Source organism: Hemitrygon akajei, unplaced genomic scaffold (assembly GCF_048418815.1).
Source record: "Hemitrygon akajei unplaced genomic scaffold, sHemAka1.3 Scf000055, whole genome shotgun sequence".
In the NCBI taxonomy this organism is placed as follows: Eukaryota; Metazoa; Chordata; class Chondrichthyes; order Myliobatiformes; family Dasyatidae; genus Hemitrygon; species Hemitrygon akajei.
The window spans coordinates 5,786,308-5,809,892 of NW_027331941.1; the positions used below are offsets into that span (position 1 = coordinate 5,786,308).

Here is a 23,585-nt window from a genome sequence, read left to right on the forward strand (position 1 = left end):
AAGGGAACAGACACACACTCAGAAGAGCAGGTACTCAGCGGGTACAGGCAAAGGGAACAGAACAGGAACTCTCAGCGGGTACAGGCAAAGGGAACAGACACACACTCAGAACACCAGGTACTCAGCGGGTACAGGCAAAGGGAACAGACACACACTCAGAACACCAGGTACACAGCGGGTACAGGCAAAGGGAACAGACACACATTCAGAACACCAGGTACACAGCGGGTACAGGCAAAGGGAACAGACACACATTCAGAACACCAGGTACACAGCGGGTACAGGCAAAGGGAACAGACACACACTCACAACACCAGGTACTCAGCGGGTACAGGCAAAGGGAACAGAACAGGAACTCTCAGCGGGTACAGGCAAAGGGAACAGACACACTCAGAACACCAGGTACTCAGCGGGTACAGGCAAAGGGAACAGACACACACTCAGAACACCAGGAACTCTGTGGGTACAGGAAAATGAACAGACACACACTCAGAACACCAGGAACTCAGCGGGTACAGGCAAAGGGAACAGACACACACTCACAACACCAGGTACTCAGCTGGTACAGGCAAAGGGAACAGACACACACTCAGAACACCAGGTACTCAGCGGGTACAGGTAAAGGGAACAGACACACACTCACAACACCAGGAACTCTCAGCAGGTACAGGTAAAGGGAGCAAACACTCAGAACACCAGGTACTCAGTGGGTACAGGCAAAGGGAACAGACACTCACTCAGAACACCAGGAACTCTCAGCGGATACAGGCAAAGGGAACAGACACACACTCACAACACCAGGTACTCAGCGGGTACAGGCAAAGGGAACAGACACACATTCAGAACACCAGGTACACAGCGGGTACAGGCAAAGGGAACAGACACACACTCAGAACACCAGGTACACAGCGGGTACAGGTAAAGGGAACAGACACACACTCAGAAGAGCAGGTACTCAGCGGGTACAGGCAAAGGGAACAGAACAGGAACTCTCAGCGGGTACAGGCAAAGGGAACAGACACACACTCAGAACACCAGGTACTCAGCGGGTACAGGCAAAGGGAACAGACACACACTCACAACACCAGGTACACAGCGTGTACAGGCAAAGGGAACAGACACACACTCACAACACCAGGTACTCAGCGGGTACAGGCAAAGGGAACAGACACACATTCAGAACACCAGGTACACAGCGGGTACAGGCAAAGGGAACAGACACACACTCACAACACCAGGTACTCAGCGGGTACAGGCAAAGGGAACAGAACAGGAACTCTCAGCGGGTACAGGCAAAGGGAACAGACACACTCAGAACACCAGGTACTCAGCGGGTACAGGCAAAGGGAACAGACACACACTCAGAACACCAGGTACACAGCGGGTACAGGCAAAGGGAACAGACACACACTCAGAACACCAGGTACTCAGCGGGTACAGGAAAAGGGAACAGACACACACTCAGAACACCAGGAACTCTGTGGGTACAGGAAAAGGGAACAGACACACACTCAGAACACCAGGAACTCAGCAGGTACAGGTAAAGGGAACAGACACTCACTCAGAACACCAGGAGCTCTGTGGGTACAGGAAAAGGGAACAGACACACACTCAGAGCACCAGGAACTCTGTGGGTACAGGAAAAGGGAACAGACACACACTCAGAACACCAGGAACTCTGTGGGTACAGGCAAAGGGAACAGATACACATTCAGAACACCAGGTACTCAGCGGGTACAGGTAAAGGGAACAGACACACACTCAGAACACCAGGAACTCTGTGGGTACAGGAAAAGGGAACAGACACACACTCAGAACACCAGGAACTCAGCAGGTACAGGTAAAGGGAACAGACACTCACTCAGAACACCAGGAACTCTGTGGGTACAGGAAAAGGGAACAGACACACACTCAGAGCACCAGGAACTCTGTGGGTACAGGAAAAGGGAACAGACACACACTCAGAACACCAGGAACTCTGTGGGTACAGGCAAAGGGAACAGATACACATTCAGAACACCAGGTACTCAGCGGGTACAGGTAAAGGGAACAGACACACACTCAGAACACCAGGAACTCTGTGGGTACAGGAAAAGGGAACAGACACACACTCAGAACACCAGGAACTCAGCAGGTACAGGTAAAGGGAACAGACACTCACTCAGAACACCAGGAACTCTGTGGGTACAGGCAAAGGGAACAGATACACATTCAGAACACCAGGTACTCAGCGGGTACAGGCAAAGGGAACAGACACACACTCAGAACACCAGGTACTCAGTGGGTACAGGCAAAGGGAACAGAACAGGAACTCTCAGCGGGTGCAGGCAAAGGGAACAGACACACACTCACAACACCAGGTACTCAGTGGGCACAGGCAAAGGGAACAGACACACACTCAGAACACCAGGTACTCAGCGGATACAGGTAAAGGGAACAGACACACACTCACAACACCAGGAACTCTCAGCAGGTACAGGTAAAGGGAGCAAACACTCAGAACTCCAGGTACTCAGTGGGTACAGGCAAAGGGAACAGACACTCACTCAGAACACCAGGAACTCTCAGCGGGTACAGGCAAAGGGAACAGACACACACTCACAACACCAGGTACTCAGCGGGTACAGGCAAAGGGAACAGACACACATTCAGAACACCAGGTACACAGCGGGTACAGGCAAAGGGAACAGACACACACTCAGAACACCAGGTACACAGCGGGTACAGGTAAAGGGAACAGACACACACTCAGAAGAGCAGGTACTCAGCGGGTACAGGCAAAGGGAACAGAACAGGAACTCTCAGCGGGTACAGGCAAAGGGAACAGACACACACTCAGAACACCAGGTACTCAGCGGGTACAGGCAAAGGGAACAGACACACACTCACAACACCAGGTACACAGCGGGTACAGGCAAAGGGAACAGACACACACTCACAACACCAGGTACTCAGCGGTTACAGGCAAAGGGAACAGACACACATTCAGAACACCAGGTACACAGCGGGTACAGGCAAAGGGAACAGACACACACTCACAACACCAGGTACTCAGCGGGTACAGGCAAAGGGAACAGAACAGGAACTCTCAGCGGGTACAGGCAAAGGGAACAGACACACTCAGAACACCAGGTACTCAGCGGGTACAGGCAAAGGGAACAGACACACACTCAGAACACCAGGTACACAGCGGGTACAGGCAAAGGGAACAGACACACACTCAGAACACCAGGTACTCAGCGGGTACAGGAAAAGGGAACAGACACACACTCAGAACACCAGGAACTATGTGGTACAGGAAAAGGGAACAGACACACACTCAGAACACCAGGAACTCAGCAGGTACAGGTAAAGGGAACAGACACTCACTCAGAACACCAGGAACTCTGTGGGTACAGGAAAAGGGAACAGACACACACTCAGAGCACCAGGAACTCTGTGGGTACAGGAAAAGGGAACAGACACACACTCAGAACACCAGGAACTCTGTGGGTACAGGCAAAGGGAACAGATACACATTCAGAACACCAGGTACTCAGCGGGTACAGGTAAAGGGAACAGACACACACTCAGAACACCAGGAACTCTGTGGGTACAGGAAAAGGGAACAGACACACACTCAGAACACCAGGAACTCAGCAGGTACAGGTAAAGGGAACAGACACTCACTCAGAACACCAGGAACTCTGTGGGTACAGGAAAAGGGAACAGACACACACTCAGAGCACCAGGAACTCTGTGGGTACAGGAAAAGGGAACAGACACACACTCAGAACACCAGGAACTCTGTGGGTACAGGCAAAGGGAACAGATACACATTCAGAACACCAGGTACTCAGCGGGTACAGGTAAAGGGAACAGACACACACTCAGAACACCAGGAACTCTGTGGGTACAGGAAAAGGGAACAGACACACACTCAGAACACCAGGAACTCAGCAGGTACAGGTAAAGGGAACAGACACTCACTCAGAACACCAGGAACTCTGTGGGTACAGGCAAAGGGAACAGATACACATTCAGAACACCAGGTACTCAGCGGGTACAGGCAAAGGGAACAGACACACACTCAGAACACCAGGTACTCAGTGGGTACAGGCAAAGGGAACAGAACAGGAACTCTCAGCGGGTGCAGGCAAAGGGAACAGACACACACTCACAACACCAGGTACTCAGTGGGCACAGGCAAAGGGAACAGACACACACTCAGAAAACCAGGTACTCAGCGGGTACAGGCAAAGGGAACAGACACACACTCAGAAAAGCAGGTACTCAGCGGGTACAGGCAAAGGGAACAGACACACACACAGAAAACCAGGTACTCAGCGGGTACAGGCAAAGGGAACAGAACAGGAATTCTCAGCGGGTGCAGGCAAAGGGAACAGACACACACTCACAACACCAGGTACTCAGTGGGCACAGGCAAAGGGAACAGACACACACTCAGAACACCAGGTACTCAGCGGGTACAGGTAAAGGGAACAGACACACACTCACAACACCAGGAACTCTCAGCAGGTACAGGTAAAGGGAGCAAACACTCAGAACACCAGGTACTCAGTGGGTACAGGCAAAGGGAACAGACACTCACTCAGAACACCAGGAACTCTCAGCGGGTACAGGCAAAGGGAACAGACACACACTCACAACACCAGGTACTCAGCGGGTACAGGCAAAGGGAACAGACACACATTCAGAACACCAGGTACACAGCGGGTACAGGCAAAGGGAACAGACACACACTCAGAACACCAGGAACTCTGTGGGTACAGGAAAAGGGAACAGACACACACTCAGAACACCAGGAACTCAGCAGGTACAGGTAAAGGGAACAGACACTCACTCAGAACACCAGGAACTCTGTGGGTACAGGCAAAGGGAACAGATACACATTCAGAACACCAGGTACTCAGCGGGTACAGGCAAAGGGAACAGACACACACTCAGAACACCAGGTACTCAGTGGGTACAGGCAAAGGGAACAGAACAGGAACTCTCAGCGGGTGCAGGCAAAGGGAACAGACACACACTCACAACACCAGGTACTCAGTGGGCACAGGCAAAGGGAACAGACACACACTCAGAAAACCAGGTACTCAGCGGGTACAGGCAAAGGGAACAGACACACACTCAGAAAAGCAGGTACTCAGCGGGTACAGGCAAAGGGAACAGAACAGGAATTCTCAGCGGGTGCAGGCAAAGGGAACAGACACACACTCACAACACCAGGTACTCAGTGGGCACAGGCAAAGGGAACAGACACACACTCAGAACACCAGGTACTCAGCGGGTACAGGTAAAGGGAACAGACACACACTCACAACACCAGGAACTCTCAGCAGGTACAGGTAAAGGGAGCAAACACTCAGAACACCAGGTACTCAGTGGGTACAGGCAAAGGGAACAGACACTCACTCAGAACACCAGGAACTCTCAGCGGGTACAGGCAAAGGGAACAGACACACACTCACAACACCAGGTACTCAGCGGGTACAGGCAAAGGGAACAGACACACATTCAGAACACCAGGTACACAGCGGGTACAGGCAAAGGGAACAGACACACACTCAGAACACCAGGTACACAGCGGGTACAGGTAAAGGGAACAGACACACACTCAGAAGAGCAGGTACTCAGCGGGTACAGGCAAAGGGAACAGAACAGGAACTCTCAGCGGGTACAGGCAAAGGGAACAGACACACACTCAGAACACCAGGTACTCAGTGGGTACAGGCAAAGGGAACAGACACACACTCACAACACCAGGTACACAGCGGGTACAGGCAAAGGGAACAGACACACACTCACAACACCAGGTACTCAGCGGGTACAGGCAAAGGGAACAGACACACATTCAGAACACCAGGTACACAGCGGGTACAGGCAAAGGGAACAGACACACACTCACAACACCAGGTACTCAGCGGGTACAGGCAAAGGGAACAGAACATGAACTCTCAGCGGGTACAGGCAAAGGGAACAGACACACTCAGAACACCAGGTACTCAGCGGGTACAGGCAAAGGGAACAGACACACACTCAGAGCACCAGGTACACAGCGGGTACAGGCAAAGGGAACAGACACACACTCAGAACACCAGGTACTCAGCGGGTACAGGAAAAGGGAACAGACACACACTCAGAACACCAGGAACTCTGTGGGTACAGGAAAAGGGAACAGACACACACTCAGAACACCAGGAACTCAGCAGGTACAGGTAAAGGGAACAGACACTCACTCAGAACACCAGGAACTCTGTGGGTAGAGGAAAAGGGAACAGACACACACTCAGAGCACCAGGAACTCTGTGGGTACAGGAAAAGGGAACAGACACACACTCAGAACACCAGGAACTCTGTGGGTACAGGCAAAGGGAACAGATACACATTCAGAACACCAGGTACTCAGCGGGTACAGGTAAAGGGAACAGACACACACTCAGAACACCAGGAACTCTGTGGGTACAGGAAAAGGGAACAGACACACACTCAGAACACCAGGAACTCAGCAGGTACAGGTAAAGGGAACAGACACTCACTCAGAACACCAGGAACTCTGTGGGTACAGGAAAAGGGAACAGACACACACTCAGAGCACCAGGAACTCTGTGGGTACAGGAAAAGGGAACAGACACACACTCAGAACACCAGGAACTCTGTGGGTACAGGCAAAGGGAACAGATACACATTCAGAACATCAGGTACTCAGCGGGTACAGGTAAAGGGAACAGACACACACTCAGAACACCAGGAACTCTGTGGGTACAGGAAAAGGGAACAGACACACACTCAGAACACCAGGAACTCAGCAGGTACAGGTAAAGGGAACAGACACTCACTCAGAACACCAGGAACTCTGTGGGTACAGGCAAAGGGAACAGATACACATTCAGAACACCAGGTACTCAGCGGGTACAGGCAAAGGGAACAGACACACACTCAGAACACCAGGTACTCAGTGGGTACAGGCAAAGGGAACAGAACAGGAACTCTCAGCGGGTGCAGGCAAAGGGAACAGACACACACTCACAACACCAGGTACTCAGTGGGCACAGGCAAAGGGAACAGACACACACTCAGAAAACCAGGTACTCAGCGGGTACAGGCAAAGGGAACAGACACACACTCAGAAAAGCAGGTACTCAGCGGGTACAGGCAAAGGGAACAGACACACACACAGAAAACCAGGTACTCAGCGGGTACAGGCAAAGGGAACAGAACAGGAACTCTCAGCGGGTACAGGCAAAGGGAACAGAACAGGAACTCTCAGCGGGTACAGGCAAAGGGAACAGAACAGGAACTCTCAGCGGGTACAGGCAAAGGGAACAGACACACACTCACAACACCAGGTACTCAGCGGGTACAGGCGAAGGGAACAGGAACTCTCAGCGGGTACAGGCAAAGGGAACAGACACACATTCAGAAAACCAGCTACTCAGCAGGTACAGGCAAAGGGAACAGACACACACTCAGAACACCAGGTACTCAGTGGGTACAGGCAAAGGGAACAGACACACACTCACAACACCAGGTACTCAGTGGGTACAGGCAAAGGGAACAGACACACACTCACAACACCAGGTACACAGCGGGTACAGGCAAAGGGAACAGACAGACACTCACAACACCAGGTACTCAGCGGGTACAGGCAAAGGGAACAGACACACACTCAGAACACCAGGTACACAGCGGGTACAGGTAAAGGGAACAGACACACACTCAGAAGAGCAGGTACTCAGCGGGTACAGGCAAAGGGAACAGAACAGGAACTCTCAGCGGGTACAGGCAAAGGGAACAGACACACACTCAGAACACCAGGTACTCAGCGGGTACAGGCAAAGGGAACAGACACACACTCAGAACACCAGGTACACAGCGGGTACAGGCAAAGGGAACAGACACACATTCAGAACACCAGGTACTCAGCGGGTACAGGCAAAGGGAACAGAACAGGAACTCTCAGCGGGTACAGGCAAAGGGAACAGACACACTCAGAACACCAGGTACTCAGCGGGTACAGGCAAAGGGAACAGACACACACTCAGAACACCAGGAACTCTGTGGGTACAGGAAAATGAACAGACACACACTCAGAACACCAGGAACTCAGCGGGTACAGGCAAAGGGAACAGACACACACTCACAACACCAGGTACTCAGCGGGTACAGGCAAAGGGAACAGACACACACTCAGAACACCAGGTACTCAGCGGGTACAGGTAAAGGGAACAGACACACACTCACAACACCAGGAACTCTCAGCAGGTACAGGTAAAGGGAGCAAACACTCAGAACACCAGGTACTCAGTGGGTACAGGCAAAGGGAACAGACACTCACTCAGAACACCAGGAACTCTCAGCGGGTCCACAGGTGGAATTGCTGCGAATATGGGCAAAGGAACGCTGGCACACACGGCAACAGCAGACGCCAACTGTGGGCACAGGCAGTCCGAGGGAAGGGGTGCGGACAGATCACACGGCACCCGACCTGGGAACAAGCTAGCACAGAACGGAGGCCCACGCAGAACTCAGGACACTGGCCGGGAATACAGTGGGGTAAAGGGACCCGGCTCGACCACAGCACCGGACACGTAACGCAGGCCCAGAGGAAAGGAGCTCACACAGAACATACACAAGTAGAATCAGAAACTGCGTGCACAGGAAGACCTGGGAGTCAGTGCACAGAACACCACTCGTTCCAGGTAGAGACAGGAGGGAAAGGGATTCACAATGAACACCGGACTCGTTCCAGGTAGAGACAGGAGGAAAGGGATTCACACTGAACACCGGACTCCTTCCAGGTAGAGACAGGAGGAAAGGGATTCACACTGAACACCGGACTCCTTCCAGGTAGAGACAGGAGGAAAGGGATTCACACTGAACACCGGACTCCTTCCAGGTAGAGACAGGAGGAAAGGGATTCACACTGAACACCGGACTCCTTCCAGGTAGAGACAGGAGGAAAGGGATTCACACTGAACACCGGACTCCTTCCAGGTAGAGACAGGAGGTAAAGGGATTCACAATGAACACTGGACTCGTTCCAGGTAGAGACAGGAGGAAAGGGATTCACACTGAACACTGGACTCGTTCCAGGTAGAGACAGGAGGAAAGGGATTCACACTGAACACCGGACTCGTTCCAGGTAGAGACAGGAGGAAAGGGATTCACACTGAACACCGGACTCGTTCCAGGTAGAGACAGGAGGTAAAGGGATTCACAATGAACACCGGACTCGTTCCAGGTAGAGACAGGAGGAAAGGGATTCACACTGAACACCGGACTCGTTCCAGGTAGACACAGGAGGAAAGGGATTCACACTGAACACAGGACTCGTTCCAGGTAGAGACAGGAGGAAAGGGATTCACACTGAACACCGGACTCGTTCCAGGTAGAGACAGGAGGAAAGGGATTCACACTGAACACCGGACTCCTTCCAGGTAGAGACAGGAGGAAAGGGATTCACACTGAACACCGGACTCCTTCCAGGTAGAGACAGGAGGAAAGGGATTCACACTGAACACCGGACTCCTTCCAGGTAGAGACAGGAGGAAAGGGATTCACACTGAACACCGGACTCCTTCCAGGTAGAGACAGGAGGTAAAGGGATTCACAATGAACACTGGACTCGTTCCAGGTAGAGACAGGAGGAAAGGGATTCACACTGAACACCGGACTCGTTCCAGGTAGAGACAGGAGGAAAGGGATTCACACTGAACACCGGACTCGTTCCAGGTAGAGACAGGAGGAAAGGGATTCACACTGAACACCGGACTCCTTCCAGGTAGAGACAGGAGGAAAGGGATTCACACTGAACACCGGACTCGTTCCAGGTAGAGACAGGAGGAAAGGGATTCACACTGAACACCGGACTCGTTCCAGGTAGAGACAGGAGGGAAAGTGATTCACAATGAACACCGGACTCGATCCTGGTAGAGACAGGAGGAAAGGGATTCACACTGAACACCGGACTCGTTCCAGGTACAGACAGGAGGTAAAGGGATTCACACTGAACACCGGACTCCTTCCAGGTAGAGACAGGAGGAAAGGGATTCACACTGAACACCGGACTCATTCCAGGTACAGACAGGAGGGAAAGGGATTCACACTGAACACCGGACTCGTTCCAGGTACAGACAGGAGGGAAAGGGATTCACACTGAACACCGGTCTCGTTCCAGGTAGAGACAGGAGGAAAGGGATTCACACTGAACACCGGACTCGTTCCAGGTAGAGACAGGAGGAAAGGGATTCACACTGAACACCGGACTCGTTCCAGGTAGAGACAGGAGGAAAGGGATTCACACTGAACACCGGACTCGTTCCTGGTACAGACACGAGGAAAGGGATTCACACTGAACACCGGACTCGTTCCTGGTACAGACACAGGGAAAGGGATTCACACTGAACACCGGACTCGTTCCAGGTACAGACAGGAGGAAACAGGGTCATACTGAACACAGACACGGTATCGCTCTCCGCACACACAGGCAGGCAGATCAGAAGGCTCGTTGCAGGCACGGGTGGAGGCAGTTCGCACGACGCAGGAGGGTCGAGGGGGGTCGGCGCAACGCCCCGTGGTGCAGGCGACCCAGGGTTGATTTCTGCCACTGCCGGGAGTCTGCATGTCCTCCAACGCGGCCACGCTGGTTCCCTCCGCGTGCTCCCGCCATCCGAAGGGGCTAACGAGCCGCAGGCAAATTGCTCAATTGCTCGTCGTGGACTGTCCCACAATTCGGTGGGATAAAACTCGGGTGACTCCGGGCAGAGGGCCAGTTGCAGGCGGCTTGTCGGTAAGGAAAAACATCTCCCAATTGCAGAGCACACAGAGGAAAGAGTCTCTCACACACACACCCGCACTGCAGCTCACCGCGGGCACAGCAGATGCAGGGCCACACAAAGAGCCAGACACTTAATGCCTGTAACAGTGTACAGACGAAACGAAGCCCACAGGAAAACACACACACAGTCAGAGTCAGAAAACCACACTCAGCGGGTGCGGGGAACAGGCGGACAGAGGGAACGATCGCCGCATGCCCGCTCGGGGGTGAGTGTTCAGAGACCGAGCCCCTGGAATCCCAGCCGCACGCGCAGGCGGACTGAGGGGAGGGGGGGTAGTGAGGAATGGAGAAAGGGGGCAGGATAGAAACGTGAGAGAGAAGAGAAAAAGGGAAGAGAGAGAGACCGAGACAGAAGGTGGCATGGGCATCGCTGACCGCCAGGTCACGCAGCCAGGGCCCTCCCTCCCAGCCCGCAGAAAGACAACGCGGTGGAAGAAAATACTGTGTTTATTGCTCTCTGTTTTCGGTTTTAATAGTTATTTATACAGATTTACTCGACTAGACGGTGCTCACAGTGGAGTCTACGGCTTCTACGTCGACCAGTAACTGAGAATCGGAACAAGACCCTGTCGTCTCCAGCTCGACACTACTTACACGGCCACGCCGGTCGGCGGGCTGGGCTGCAGGTATTTACAGTTCAGTACAAGCCACGGGGGGAGGGGGGTTGGGGGGCGAGAAGCGGGCCACCTCGCCCCGCGGACGACCCCACCCCGCCTACATTCAGAGCCCCGAGACCCGCCCCGTCCACCCCCCCCCCCCACCGCGCTCTGGTCTGCCCTCACACAGCTCCGGGGGGGGGGGGGGGGGAAGGGCGAGCGAGTGCACGAAACCCACCCCTACTCTGGCGGGCGGGTCGGTGCGCACCCTGCGTGTGACGTGACACTCCCCCGCCGCCTCTCCTCCTCGAAAATAACCTCCATAAATAACCGCCACCACCCTCCCCCAACCTACACGCACCTGCACACATGCCCCCGCACGCACGCACGCTCTCCGCCACAGCGGGCCACCGAGGCTGCTTCCGCCCCTCGCTCCCTCTCCCCTTCCCCACCACCCCCTCCGTCCCGGGAGGGAGGGGAGAGGAGGGGGTGGGCGGGCACTTGCCGGGGCGAGGACCCCCCCCAGCCCTGTCGTGTTGGGGTGGACGGGGTGGTGGTGGGGGTTCTAGGACTGCACGATCTCGGCGTTCTCGGCCAGGGCCTCGGCGATGACCAGCTCGGGGTGGGACTTGCTCTTGTGGGCCACCACGCTGTCCTTCTTCTCGAACTTCTTGCCGCAGACGTTGCAGGAGAACTGGTAGTTGGCGTCCGCGTCGTGCTTCTTCATGTGCCAGTTCAGCGAGGCCTTCTGTCGGCAGGTGAAGCCGCAGATCTCACACCTGGGGGGGCGGGGGGGGGGGGGGTTTGCAGAGAAAGGCGAGGTCAGCTTCTCCGACTCGCAGCGAGCTCTCACCCCCACCCCCACCCCCCCCCCCCCCCGTTGCATTCGGGCGGCCTCCAACCCGGAGGCACGGGGCATCGATCTCTCCCGCGGTATCTTCACCCCACACCCCACCCCCTCGTTGTCCACTTCCCCCGTTCCTCCGTCCCCGGTCTCACTTGGCCCATCCCCATCCCCACTCCTCTTTCAGCCCTTTACACCTCTTCCTGCAATCTCACTCCCCAGGGTTTAACCTCACACTCAAACCCTCACCCCCACCACCGACCTCACCATGACCTGGTCTCACCCACCATGAGAAACGGGAGCAGGAGTCGGCCATCTTGCCCGTCGAGCCTGCTCCGCCAGTCAGTAAGATCATGGCTGATCTGATCACGGACTCACCTCCACCTACCTGCTATTTCCCCTGTAACTGCTAATTCCCCCGACTGCTCAGAAACCTACCCAACCTCGTCTTAAATATCTTCACTGAGGCGGCTTATTCTGGCCTCTCCCCCCCCCCCGCACACCCCGTCCTTCCCAGCCCTGGCGGAAGGGTTCTCGGCCTGAAACTCCTGCCCGTTCACTCCTCTCCGTGGGCACTGCCCGACCCGCGGAGCAACTCCAGCATCCGGCGTGCCTCAAGGGGTGCGGGCGCTGCTCGGCCGGTTCAGAAGTGAGGCGGCGGGGGTGGAAGCACGAGGTGAACGCAACCCCCCGACATAACACGGGCTGTGAAAACCCACATTAAAGGTCATCCTGCTACTCGAGTTAACCACCACACACACACACACAAATATATATATTACTATGTCTGGTCGGTTGGTCTATATGTGTATATATATATATATATACATACATATACACACACATACACATTCCCCTACTGTGCAAAAATCTATCCAACCTCGTCTTAAATATATTTACTGCGGTAGCCTCCCACTGCTACCACCTTCCACTCTACTTCCTTCCCTCTCTCCCCGGCTTCCAACCTGTCCGTCTCTGCTCTCTCTCTCTCTCTCTCTCTCACTAACTATGGATATCTCATCTTCTGCTCCTGGTCCAATATTACTACGTCTGGTTGGTTGGCCGGTACCTGATTTATATAGACATATTTGTCCAGAGTACAGTAACACCGGACCAGGAGCCGGATCCCGACTGTCCAGCCAGAGGGTCTCGGCCCGAGGCGCCGGCCGTTCACTATTTTCCATCCACGCTGCCGTGTGAGTGAGGGTGAGTGAGTGTGAGAGTGTGTGTGTGTGTGTGTGTGTGTGTCTCGGTCGCTCGGATGTCCAGCATCCTCATGTTCCCTGGCTTGTGAAAGCAGATGTGGCCCTCCCCGAGCGACGGTAACATCAGGAAGAAAGAAGACGAGAAGCCGGGGAAGTGCCAGGGGTTGAAAGGGCAGATAGAGAGGATGTGGAAGGGTGAAGCCAGAGCAGTGCCGGTGGTGATCGGAGCACTCGGGGCTGCGGCACCTGGACCGGGACAGGGCCCAGGAACAACCTACGAGATCTCGGCCCGGTAGAGCACCCCGCCGGGAACAGCGAGGGTACGGCACCGAACCCTCAAGCTCCCGGGCCTCTGGTAAGGGGCCCGAGATGGAGGGGAAACATACACATACACACCACAACATAAAGGGTGAGAAACTAATTTTTAAAAAAGATAGACTGTGCGTGTGAGTCTGTGTGTCTGCCTGTCTGCGTGAGTGTCTGGCTGTGTAAGTGTCCGTCTGTGTGCGAGCGTCTATCTGAGAGTGAGCGTCTGTGTCTTTTCCCATTCCCAATTCCAGCTCCTCTCTTACCCCTTGCTCCTCACCTGCCACTGCCTCCCCCCAGGCGCTCCCTTCCTCCTTCCCTTTCCCCCCATCGTCCACTCTCCTCTCCTACCAGATTTCACCTCCTTCAGCCACTCACCCACACAATATGCTGGAGGAACTCAGCAGGCCGGGCAGCATTGATGGAAAAAGTAAACGGTCGACGCTTTGGGCCCAGACCGTTCGTCGGGACTCATCCATGGAGAAGCTCGGAGTCGGCCCACTCTCTCCCCACCTTCTTATTCTGCTACCTACCTCCGTAAGGGCGAGGCAAGAGGGACGGGTAGGACCAGAGGATGAGTGACCCCAGATGGGTGAGGGCAGGGATATGGGCGACCCCCAGACGGGTGAGGGCAGGGATATGGGCGACCCCCAGACGGGTGAGGGCAGGGAGATGGGCGACCCCGGACGGGTGAGGGCAGGGAGATGGGCGACCCCGGACGGGTGAGGGCAGGGAGATGGGCGACCCCGGACGGGTGAGGGCAGGGAGATGGGCGACCCCGGACGGGTGAGGGCAGGGAGATGGGCGACCCCGGACGGGTGAGGGCAGGGAGATGGGTGACCCCGGACGGGTGAGGGCAGGGAGATGGGTGACCCCGGACGGGTGAGGGCAGGGAGATGGGCGACCCCGGACGGGTGAGGGCAGGGAGATGGGCGACCTCGGACGGGTGAGGGCAGGGAGATGGGCGACCCCGGACGGGTGAGGGCAGGGAGATGGGCGACCCCGGACGGGTGAGGGCAGGGAGATGGGCGACCTCGGACGGGTGAGGGCAGGGAGATGGGCGACCCCGGACGGGTGAGGGCAGGGAGATGGGCGACCCCGGACGGGTGAGGGCAGAGAGATGGGTGACCCCGGATGGGTGAGGGCAGGGAGATGGGTGACCCCGGATGGGTGAGGACAGGGAGATGGGTGACCCCGGATGGGTGAGGGCAGGGAGATGGGCGACCCCGGACGGGTGAGGGCAGGGAGATGGGCGACCCCGGACGGGTGAGGGCAGGGAGATGGGTGACCCCGGATGGGTGAGGGCAGGGAGATGGGCGACCCCGGACGGGTGAGGGCAGGGAGATGGATGACCCCTGGACGGGTGAGGGCAGGGAGATGGGTGACCCCGGACGGGTGAGGGCAGGGAGATGGGCGACCCCGGACGGGTGAGGGCAGGGAGATGGGCGACCTCGGACGGGTGAGGGCAGGGAGATGGATGACCCCTGGACGGGTGAGGGCAGGGAGATGGGTGACCCCTGGACGGGTGAGGGCAGGGAGATGGGTGACCCCTGGATGGGTAAGGACAGGGAGATGGGTGCGGGCAGGGAGACGGGTGAGGGCAGGGAGATGGGCGACCCCCAGTGTTGAGGGCAGAGGGGTACCCCGGGAAAGGGAGGGGAGACAGAGGAAAAGTGCGAATTGCCTCCCTGGGACGCTCTGCGGCCCCCATTGCGGCCGGCCGGTTAAATACTCACTGCAGGGGCTTCTCGCCCGTGTGAATCATCCTGTGCACGGCCAGGTTGTGTAAACTCTTGAACGCCCGGGCGCAGTACTCGCAGATGTAGTCCCGCTGATCTGTTTCGGGGGAAAGAGTCGCAGCGCCGGTCAGAGGGCAGGGAGGTCTCCACCCCGCGGGGGGCACGGGCGAAGGGGGCCGCGCGGTACCGGGCGGAGCGGGTCTGTGAGACGGAGGGGAGCGCCCGGCCGGACGCAGAACGGGACTGCCAAGGGGCGTGCCACGCCCGAGGTGGGGCAAGGACGGAGCCGGGTGTTGATTTCGGGAAGGGGTGGAAATGTCAGGGAAACACCACGTGCACGCACACAGACACACACACACACACGGCCTCACTTAGGGGTCAGCGGCGAGCAGCTTCAGGCCCCTGGGAGTCAACTGTCTCTGAATAAGAACGAAATATAACACCTTGTTGGATCTGCCTGGGCCTGGTGCACTGGCGCAGTTACGCTCCACCAGGACTTTGAGGAGGTTTGCTGCACCACCAAAGACTCCGGCGCACTTCCACCGGGACGCGTGGCGGGTCTCGTTCCCGCTGGCTGCGCAACCGCCTGGCATCGGGGCTCCGGAGCGCGAGCTCGCGGCGGGCTGCGGAGCCTCGATCTCGGGCACACACACACGCCTCCCCTACCACCACGGAGGGCGTCGTCAAACAGCGGCGCCTCAACGCACGGAGGTAGGAGGAGGAATCGGCCATCCGGCCCGTCGAGCCTGCCCCGCCAGTCAATAAGATCGAGGATGATCTGGCCACGGACTCATCTCCACCTACCTGCCTTTTCCCCGTAACCCTCAATTCCCCTCCCGCGCAAAAATCTATCCAGCCTTGTCATAGATATATTTACTGAGGCAGCCTCCACCGCTTCGTTGGGCAGAGATTTCCACAGATTCACCACTCTCTGGGGAAAACGATTCGTCCCCATCTTCCTCCCGGATCTCCAGGCTCTGTCTCCTGGTTCCGGTCTGACCTACCAGCGGAAACATCTCTCTTGGCCCTTTCACAACTTTACAGGTTTCTGGGAGATCTCCTCTCGTTCTCCCGAAGGCTCAAGCGGGCTGCCTCCCCGGTTGAGGGACCCTGGCCACTGGAGACGCGCCCTGCTCCTGATACTGCCGCCGGGGAGGCTGCTCCGGAGACCGAGAGCCCACACGCTCGACGCGGCAGGATCTCCTCCCTGGGCCCGACGGGATCAGATTTCCCGGGCCAGGGATTCGCCACCTCCCCTCACGCCACGGACCCCTACCGTTAACCGAGGGGTCCCTGGACTCCGGGTCGGGAACCCCCGGTGTCGATGGCCCGCGAACCCACGCGTACTCCCTCATCACTGCCGGCGATTCTGCGCCATTTGTCAGCCTCGGAATTTACAGCCATTTTATACTTCCGCCCCGGAGAAGGGATTTTATATCTCTTACAGTGATTTTGTGATTCCCCCCCCCCCCCCACTGCCGCTGGGGAACAACATATTTCGCCGAGGATCTTGGTAGTAAGCCCGATTCTGAGTGGACGGCGAGAGCAGAGAAGGCAAGACGGCCGATACACGCGGAACCCCTGCCAGTCAGAACCTGAAGCGCTGCCTGCGGTCCGGGCCAGCCAGTCACGGAGAGGATTGGGAGGCTGCGGACAGGGACGCAGAGTGCAGGCCTGGATTGGAAGGCAGAGAGGGTGGGCAGACTTCAGCCATACTTCCTCTCGAAAGGACCGGCAGGAGATGAGGCACAATCGCAGCCGGTGGGATGAGTCGCAGGGCAATAGAGGCGTGGTGCGGTTTAAAACAGAAAGCAAGAAATGCTGGACTGAAAGTGTTGGCTTTGAATGCACGGAGCATTAAGAAATAAAATGGACGATCTTGAAGTTCGGCTGTGGCCATCTCTGAAACTTGGCTATAAGATGGCTGCCATTGGGAGCTGATGGTCCAAGGAGATATGCTGTATCGGAAAGATAAGTTAGTAGGCAAAGCGGGTGGTGTGGGCCTGTGTAGAAGAAATAATATTAAATCATTAGAAAGGGATGACATAGGATCAGAAGGTGCAGAGTCTCTCTGGGTTGAGTTAAGAAATGGCAAGGGTACAGGGACTGTAATGGCAGTTGTATACAGGCCTCCAAACAGCAGCTGGGATGTGGATTACAAATTACAGCAGGATGTAGAAAAGGCAAGTCAGAATGGCAATGTCAGGATAATCCTTGGGGGAATTTAACATGAAAGTGGATTGGGTAAACCAGTGCTGGACCTCAAGAGAGAGAATTTGTGGTATGTCTAAGGATTGGCTTTTTAGAACAGCTTGTGGTTGAGCCCACTAGGGGATCGGCTGTGCTGGATTGGGTGTTGTGCAATGATCCGGAGGTGAAAAGAGAAACTAAGGTCAAGGAAACCTTAGGGAAATGTGATCACAATATGATCGAGTTCACTTTGAAATTTGAGGAGAAACAAAAATCCAATGTGTTGGTATTTCGGTGGAATAAAGGAAATTACAATGGCATGGGAGGGGAACTGGCCAAAGTTGGACTGGAAGGGGACACTAGCAGGAAGGATGGCAGAGCAGCAATGGCTGGAGTTTCTGCGAAAAATGAGGGAAGTGAAAGGCAGATACATTCCAAATAAAGAAATTTTCGAATGGAAGAAGGACACTACTGTGGCTGACGAGTGAAGTCACAGCCAAGTAGAATCAAAAGAGGAAGCTAGAACTAGTGGGAAGACAAGAGGATTGGGAAGCTTTTAAAAACTTGCAGAAGGAAAATAAATAGGTCGTTAGGAAGGAAAAGATGAAGCTGGCGATTAATATCAAAGAAGATACTAAAAGCTTTACTAAGTATATAAAGGGTAAAAGAGAGCTGAGGGTAGATATAGGACCAATAGAAAATGACGCTGGAGATATTGTAATGAGGGATGCATAGATGACAGAGGAACTGAATGCATATGTGGCATCAGTCTTCACATTAGAAGACATCTGCAGTATACCGGCCATTCAAGGGTGTCAGGGAAGTGAAGTTTGTGCAGTGAAAATTACGACTGAGAAGGTGCTCAGGAAAGTTAATGGTCTGAGGGTGGATAAATCTCCTGGACCCGATGGAATGCAGCCTCAGGTTTTGAAGGAAATAGCTGGAGAGATTGGGGAGGCATTAACAATGATCTTCCAAGAATCGATAGATTCTGACATGGTACCGGACGAGTGGAAAATTGCAAATGTTACTCTGCTATTTAAGAAGTGTGGGAGGCAACAGGAAGGAAACGATAGACCTGTTAGCCTGACATCAGTGGTTGGGAAGTTGTTGGAATCGATTGTTAGGGATGAGATTATGGAATACCTGGAGGCACATGACAAGATAGGCCAAAGCCAGCATGGTTTCCTGAAAGGAATATCTTGTCTGACAAACCTAGTGCAATTCTTTGAGGAAATTACAAGCAGGGTAGACAAAGGAGATGTAGTAGGCGTGGTGTACTTGGATTCTCAGAAGGCCTTTGACAAGGTGCCGCACATGAGGCTGCTTAGCAAGATAAGAGCCCATGGAATTACAGGGAAGTTACTAGGGTGGGTGGAACACCGGCTGGTTGGCAGAAAAGAGACTGTGGGAATAAAGGGATCCTATTCCGGCTGGCTGCCAGTTACCAGTGGAGTTCCACGGGGTCGGTGCTGGGGTCGCTGCTTTTTACAATATACATCAATGACTTGGACTATGGATTTGTGGCTAAATTTGCCAATGATACAAAAATAGGTGGAGGAGCAGGTAGCGTTGAGGAAACAGAGAACCTGCGAAGAGACCTTGATAGTTTAGGGGAATGGGCAAAGAAGAGGCAAATGAAATACAATGTTGGGAAGTGTATGGTCATGCCTTCAGTGGAAGAAATAAATGGGCAGACTATTATTTTGATGGGGAGAGAATTCAAAATGCAGAGAGCCAAAGGGACTTGGGAGTCCTTGTGCAGGATACCCGAAAGGTTGAGACTGTGGTGAAAAAGGCGAATGCAATGTGGGCATTCGTTTCTAGAGGTACAGAATATAAGAGCAGGGATGTGATGTTGAGGCTCTATAAGGCACTCGTGAGATCACACTTGGAATACTGTGTGCAGTTTTGGGCTCCTTATTTTAGAAAGGACATACTGACATTGGAGAGGGTTCAGAGAAGATTCACGAGAATGATTCCAGGAGTGAAAGGGTTACTGTATGAGGAAAGTCTGGCAGCTCCTGGGCTGCATTCCCTGGAGTTCAGGAGAATGAGGAGGGATCTCATAGAAACATTCCGAATGTTAAAAGGCTTGAACAGATTAGATATGGCAAAGTTATTTCCCATGGTAGGGGAGTCTAGGGCAAGAGGGCACGACTTCAGGATTGAAGGCCGTCCATTTAGAGACGGAGATACGGAGAAATTAGTCAGAGGGTGGTAAGTCTGTGGAATTTGTTGCCACAAGCGGTGTTGTAGGCCAAGTCATTGTGTCTATTTAAAGCAGAGTTAGACAGGTTCTTGTTTAGCCAGGGCATCAAAGGGTATGGGGTGAAAGCAGGGGTGTGGGGATGACTGGAAGAATTGGATCAGCCCATGACCGAATGGCGGAGTAGACTTGATGGGACAAACGGCCTACTTCTGCTCCTATATCTTATGAACTTAAATTCTGCCTCTATGTCATAGTCACACTTGACAGGCAAAATTCTGCTTCTAGGTCCTATGGTCAGTATGTCGGCAGAGGGACTTGGATTAACTTGGCACTGCGTTTGGTACAGAGATCACAGCCAAAGGCCGCGTCCTCCTGCCGAACCGATCTGACTTCCGTGACGCAGTGACCACAGGCACGGGGCGCCAGGCAAGCAGGAGGCCTCGCGATGCAGGCGGCAAGAGTGGAGGGCCGGCACGTGAAGGGCCGCACGGGTGGGACGAGGGAACCCCCGCACGTCGAGGCTCTGGTCGGGAAGGAGGCGGCACGGGTCCCGTAATAGCTGGCTGGGAATCGTGTGAACCCTTTGAGGAGCTTGCTAGGGGGAGGAAGGGTGAGGGGTGTCTGGTGAGGGGGACGAGGAGGGTAAAGAAAGGACACGAGCTACCTCCGAGGTTGAGGAGAACTCAGGACGTTTACAGTCACTGACGCGTTGGCGTCATTATTATTTTTTTTGTGTGTTCTGTGGCAGTACAGTGCCGGGCAAAAATGAGCGAACGGTAAAGAACAAAATTAAATGAACAGCGCGGGAGGGGACGAGTGAGGACGCGTTCGCGGGCCGCTCAGGGATCCGGTGGCGGAGCTGTCCCTCGAGCGATGAGTCGTCAGGCCCCCGATGCCAATAACGAGAAGGGGGCCTCCTCCCTGATTGAGGGGAGGGCACGTCCCCAGTGACGAGGGTCCTTAATGATGGCGGAGGGGAAAGAGGCTGTCCCTCAAACGTGGGCCTTCAAGGTCTTGCAACACCTCCCCGATCTATATCAATGATCTGGAGGGTAATGTGGTAAATCTGATCAGCAAATTTGCTGATGATACAAAGACTGGAGGTGTAGTGGACAGTGAGGAAGGTTTTCAAAGCTCGCAGAGGGATCTGGACCAGCTCGAAAAATGGGCTGAAAAATGGCAGTTGGAGTTTAATTACAGGAAGGATATTAATACGGTTGAAAGAGTGCAGAGAAGGTTTACAAGGATGTTGCCGGGACTTGAGAAACTGAGTTACACAGAGAGGTTGAATAGGTTAGGACTTTATTCCCTGGAGCGTAGGAGAATCAGGGGAGATTTAAGAGTCAACACGGCTTTGTGCGTGGTAGGTCATGTTTAACAAACCTATTAGAGCTTTTCGAGCAAGTTACCAGGAAAGTGAATGAAGGGAAAGCAGTGGATATTGCCTACATGGACTTCAGTAAGGCCTTTGACAAGGTCCCGCATGGGAGGTTAGTTAGGAAGATTCAGTCGCTACGTGTACATGGAGAGGTAGTAAATTGGATCAGACATTGGCTCAAGGGGAGAAACCAGAGAGTGGTAGTGGAGGATTGCTTCTCTGAGTGGCGGCCTGTGACTAGTGGTGTGCCACAGGGATCAGTGCTGGGTCCATTGTTATTTGTCATCTATATCAATGATCTGGATGATAATGAGGTAAATTGGATCAGCAAATTTGCTGATGATTCAAAAACTGGAGGTGTAGCGCACAGTGAGGAAGGTCTGGACCAGCTGGAAAAATGGGCTGAAAAACGGCAGATGGAGTTTAATACAGACAAGTGTGAGGTATTGCACTTTGGAAGGAAAAACCAGGGTAGAACATGCAAGGTAAATGGTAGGGCACGGAGGAGTGCAGTAGAACAGAGGGATCTGGGAATACAGATACAAGATTCCCTAAAAGTGGCGTCACAGGTAGATAGGGTTGTAAAGAGAGCTTTTGGTACATTGGCCTTTATAAATCAAAGTATTGAGTAAAAGAGTTGGAATGTTATGGTGAGGTTGTGTAAGGCATTGGTGAGGCCGAATTTGGAGTATTGTGTGCAGTTTTGGTCACCAAATTACAGGAAGGATATTAATAAGGTTGAAAGTGTGCAGAGAAGGTTTACAAGGATGTTGCCGGGACTTGAGAAACTGAGTTACAGAGAAAGGTTGAATAGGTTAGGACTTTATTCCCTGGAGCGTTGAAGAATGAGGGGAGATTTGATAGAGGTGTGTAAAATTTATGATGGGTATAGATAGAGTGAATGCAAGCAGGCTTTTTCCACTGAGGCCAGGGGAGAAAAAAGAGGACATAGGTTAAGGGTGAAGGGGGGAAAGTTTAAAGGGAACATGGGGGGGGGGGCTTCTTCACACAGAGAGCGGTGGGAGTGTGGAATGAGCTGCTGGATGAAGTGGTGAATGTGGTCTCACTTTTAACATTACAGAAAAACTTGGACAGGTACATGGATGAGAGGTGTACGGAGGGATATGGGCCAGTGCATGACAGTGGGACTAGGCAGAAAAATGGTTCGGCACAGCCAAGAAGGGCCCAGAGGCCAGTTTCTGTGCTGTAATGTTCTAAGAGGGCACGTCCCCCATGGCGAGCGTCCTCAGTGATGGGAGCTGCCTTCTGGAAACAAATACTTGGCGGTGAGGAGGTTTGGGCCCCGAGTGGGACAGGCCGACGTTACGAAGCTCTGCCGCGTCTCTTCAATCCTGCCCGCGCGGGCTCTGGCGAGGGTCCCGTGCGGTTGGCCAGCCTGGAAGGCCGGGAGAGCAAGCCCAGACGGACGTGAAACCGGCTGGCAGGGTTGGGCAGAGCAGGTTCAGAGGGTCCTTTCACAGACTGGCAGGCCGTGCAAACCCTGTGCCACAGGGATCAGCGCCGTGCTCGCACCCAACGTGAACGATTTGGATAAGAATCTGGGTCAGGGGCTCTGCACCCGGGGCCCACGGGCCCCTCGTGTTAACGGCGAGGCTGCGCGGCGTAAAGGGCGTGTCGGGAACCCCTCGACCGGGTACGGCGGGTCCGATGACGACATCGGATTCGGTGCTGCGCCGGGGATGGAAAAGCTACTTGCGATGACAACGCAGTTCGATTTTTCGAGGCCGTAACCCAGAGATAGTCTTGGAGACAATAGGTCTCTGAGTTGCACGTCAACAGTCAGAAAGATGCCGGGGAGGACCGGATTTATGCGCATTTGGAAAACCGCGCCTAATTAGGAACTGGGCGGCGGGACGAAGACATGTCTCTATTGAAGGAGGCGCAAGGCGCTCCTTCCCCCGGGCAAGGTGCATAGTACCCCCCCCCGCCGCCCCCCCCCCCCCCCCCCCCAATCAGGGTCACACGAAGCCTTGGGAGGAGGTGGTGGACAGTCGTATGAGCAGCCGGTGCAGATCACAAGGCCTGGTTATGCGATCACTTGACACCAGGGAGACAATCTCTGAAGATTGATTGATAATGGCTGGGTGGGGTGGTGGGGGTCACCCGTCTTGTAAAGTCACTGCCCAGAAGGCGACGACGGCAAAACCACTTCTGGAGAAAAGTTTGCCTGGAACAATCACGGTGGCGGATAGACGGCGACCGCCCGCGTCACATGACACGGCACATAATGGTGATGTCACACGACACGGCACAT

At 54.5% G+C, this 23,585-nt stretch overlaps 1 protein-coding gene across 2 annotated transcripts in view; it reads right to left on the reverse strand.

The window, feature by feature from the left end:
- Positions 1 to 11,269: 11,269 nt before the first annotated feature.
- Positions 11,270 to 23,585, reverse strand: part of zfp91 (ZFP91 zinc finger protein, atypical E3 ubiquitin ligase) — a 75,603-nt gene continuing 63,287 nt past the window's right edge. For both annotated transcript variants that reach the window (XM_073036277.1, XM_073036276.1), the window contains exons 10-11: positions 15,528 to 15,627; positions 11,270 to 12,215 (exon numbers count right to left, since the gene is read on the reverse strand). In XM_073036277.1, the coding sequence (XP_072892378.1) occupies positions 12,002 to 12,215; positions 15,528 to 15,627 (314 nt within the window). In that variant the 3' untranslated portion in view covers positions 11,270 to 12,001. The remainder of the gene's footprint in view (positions 12,216 to 15,527; positions 15,628 to 23,585) is intronic.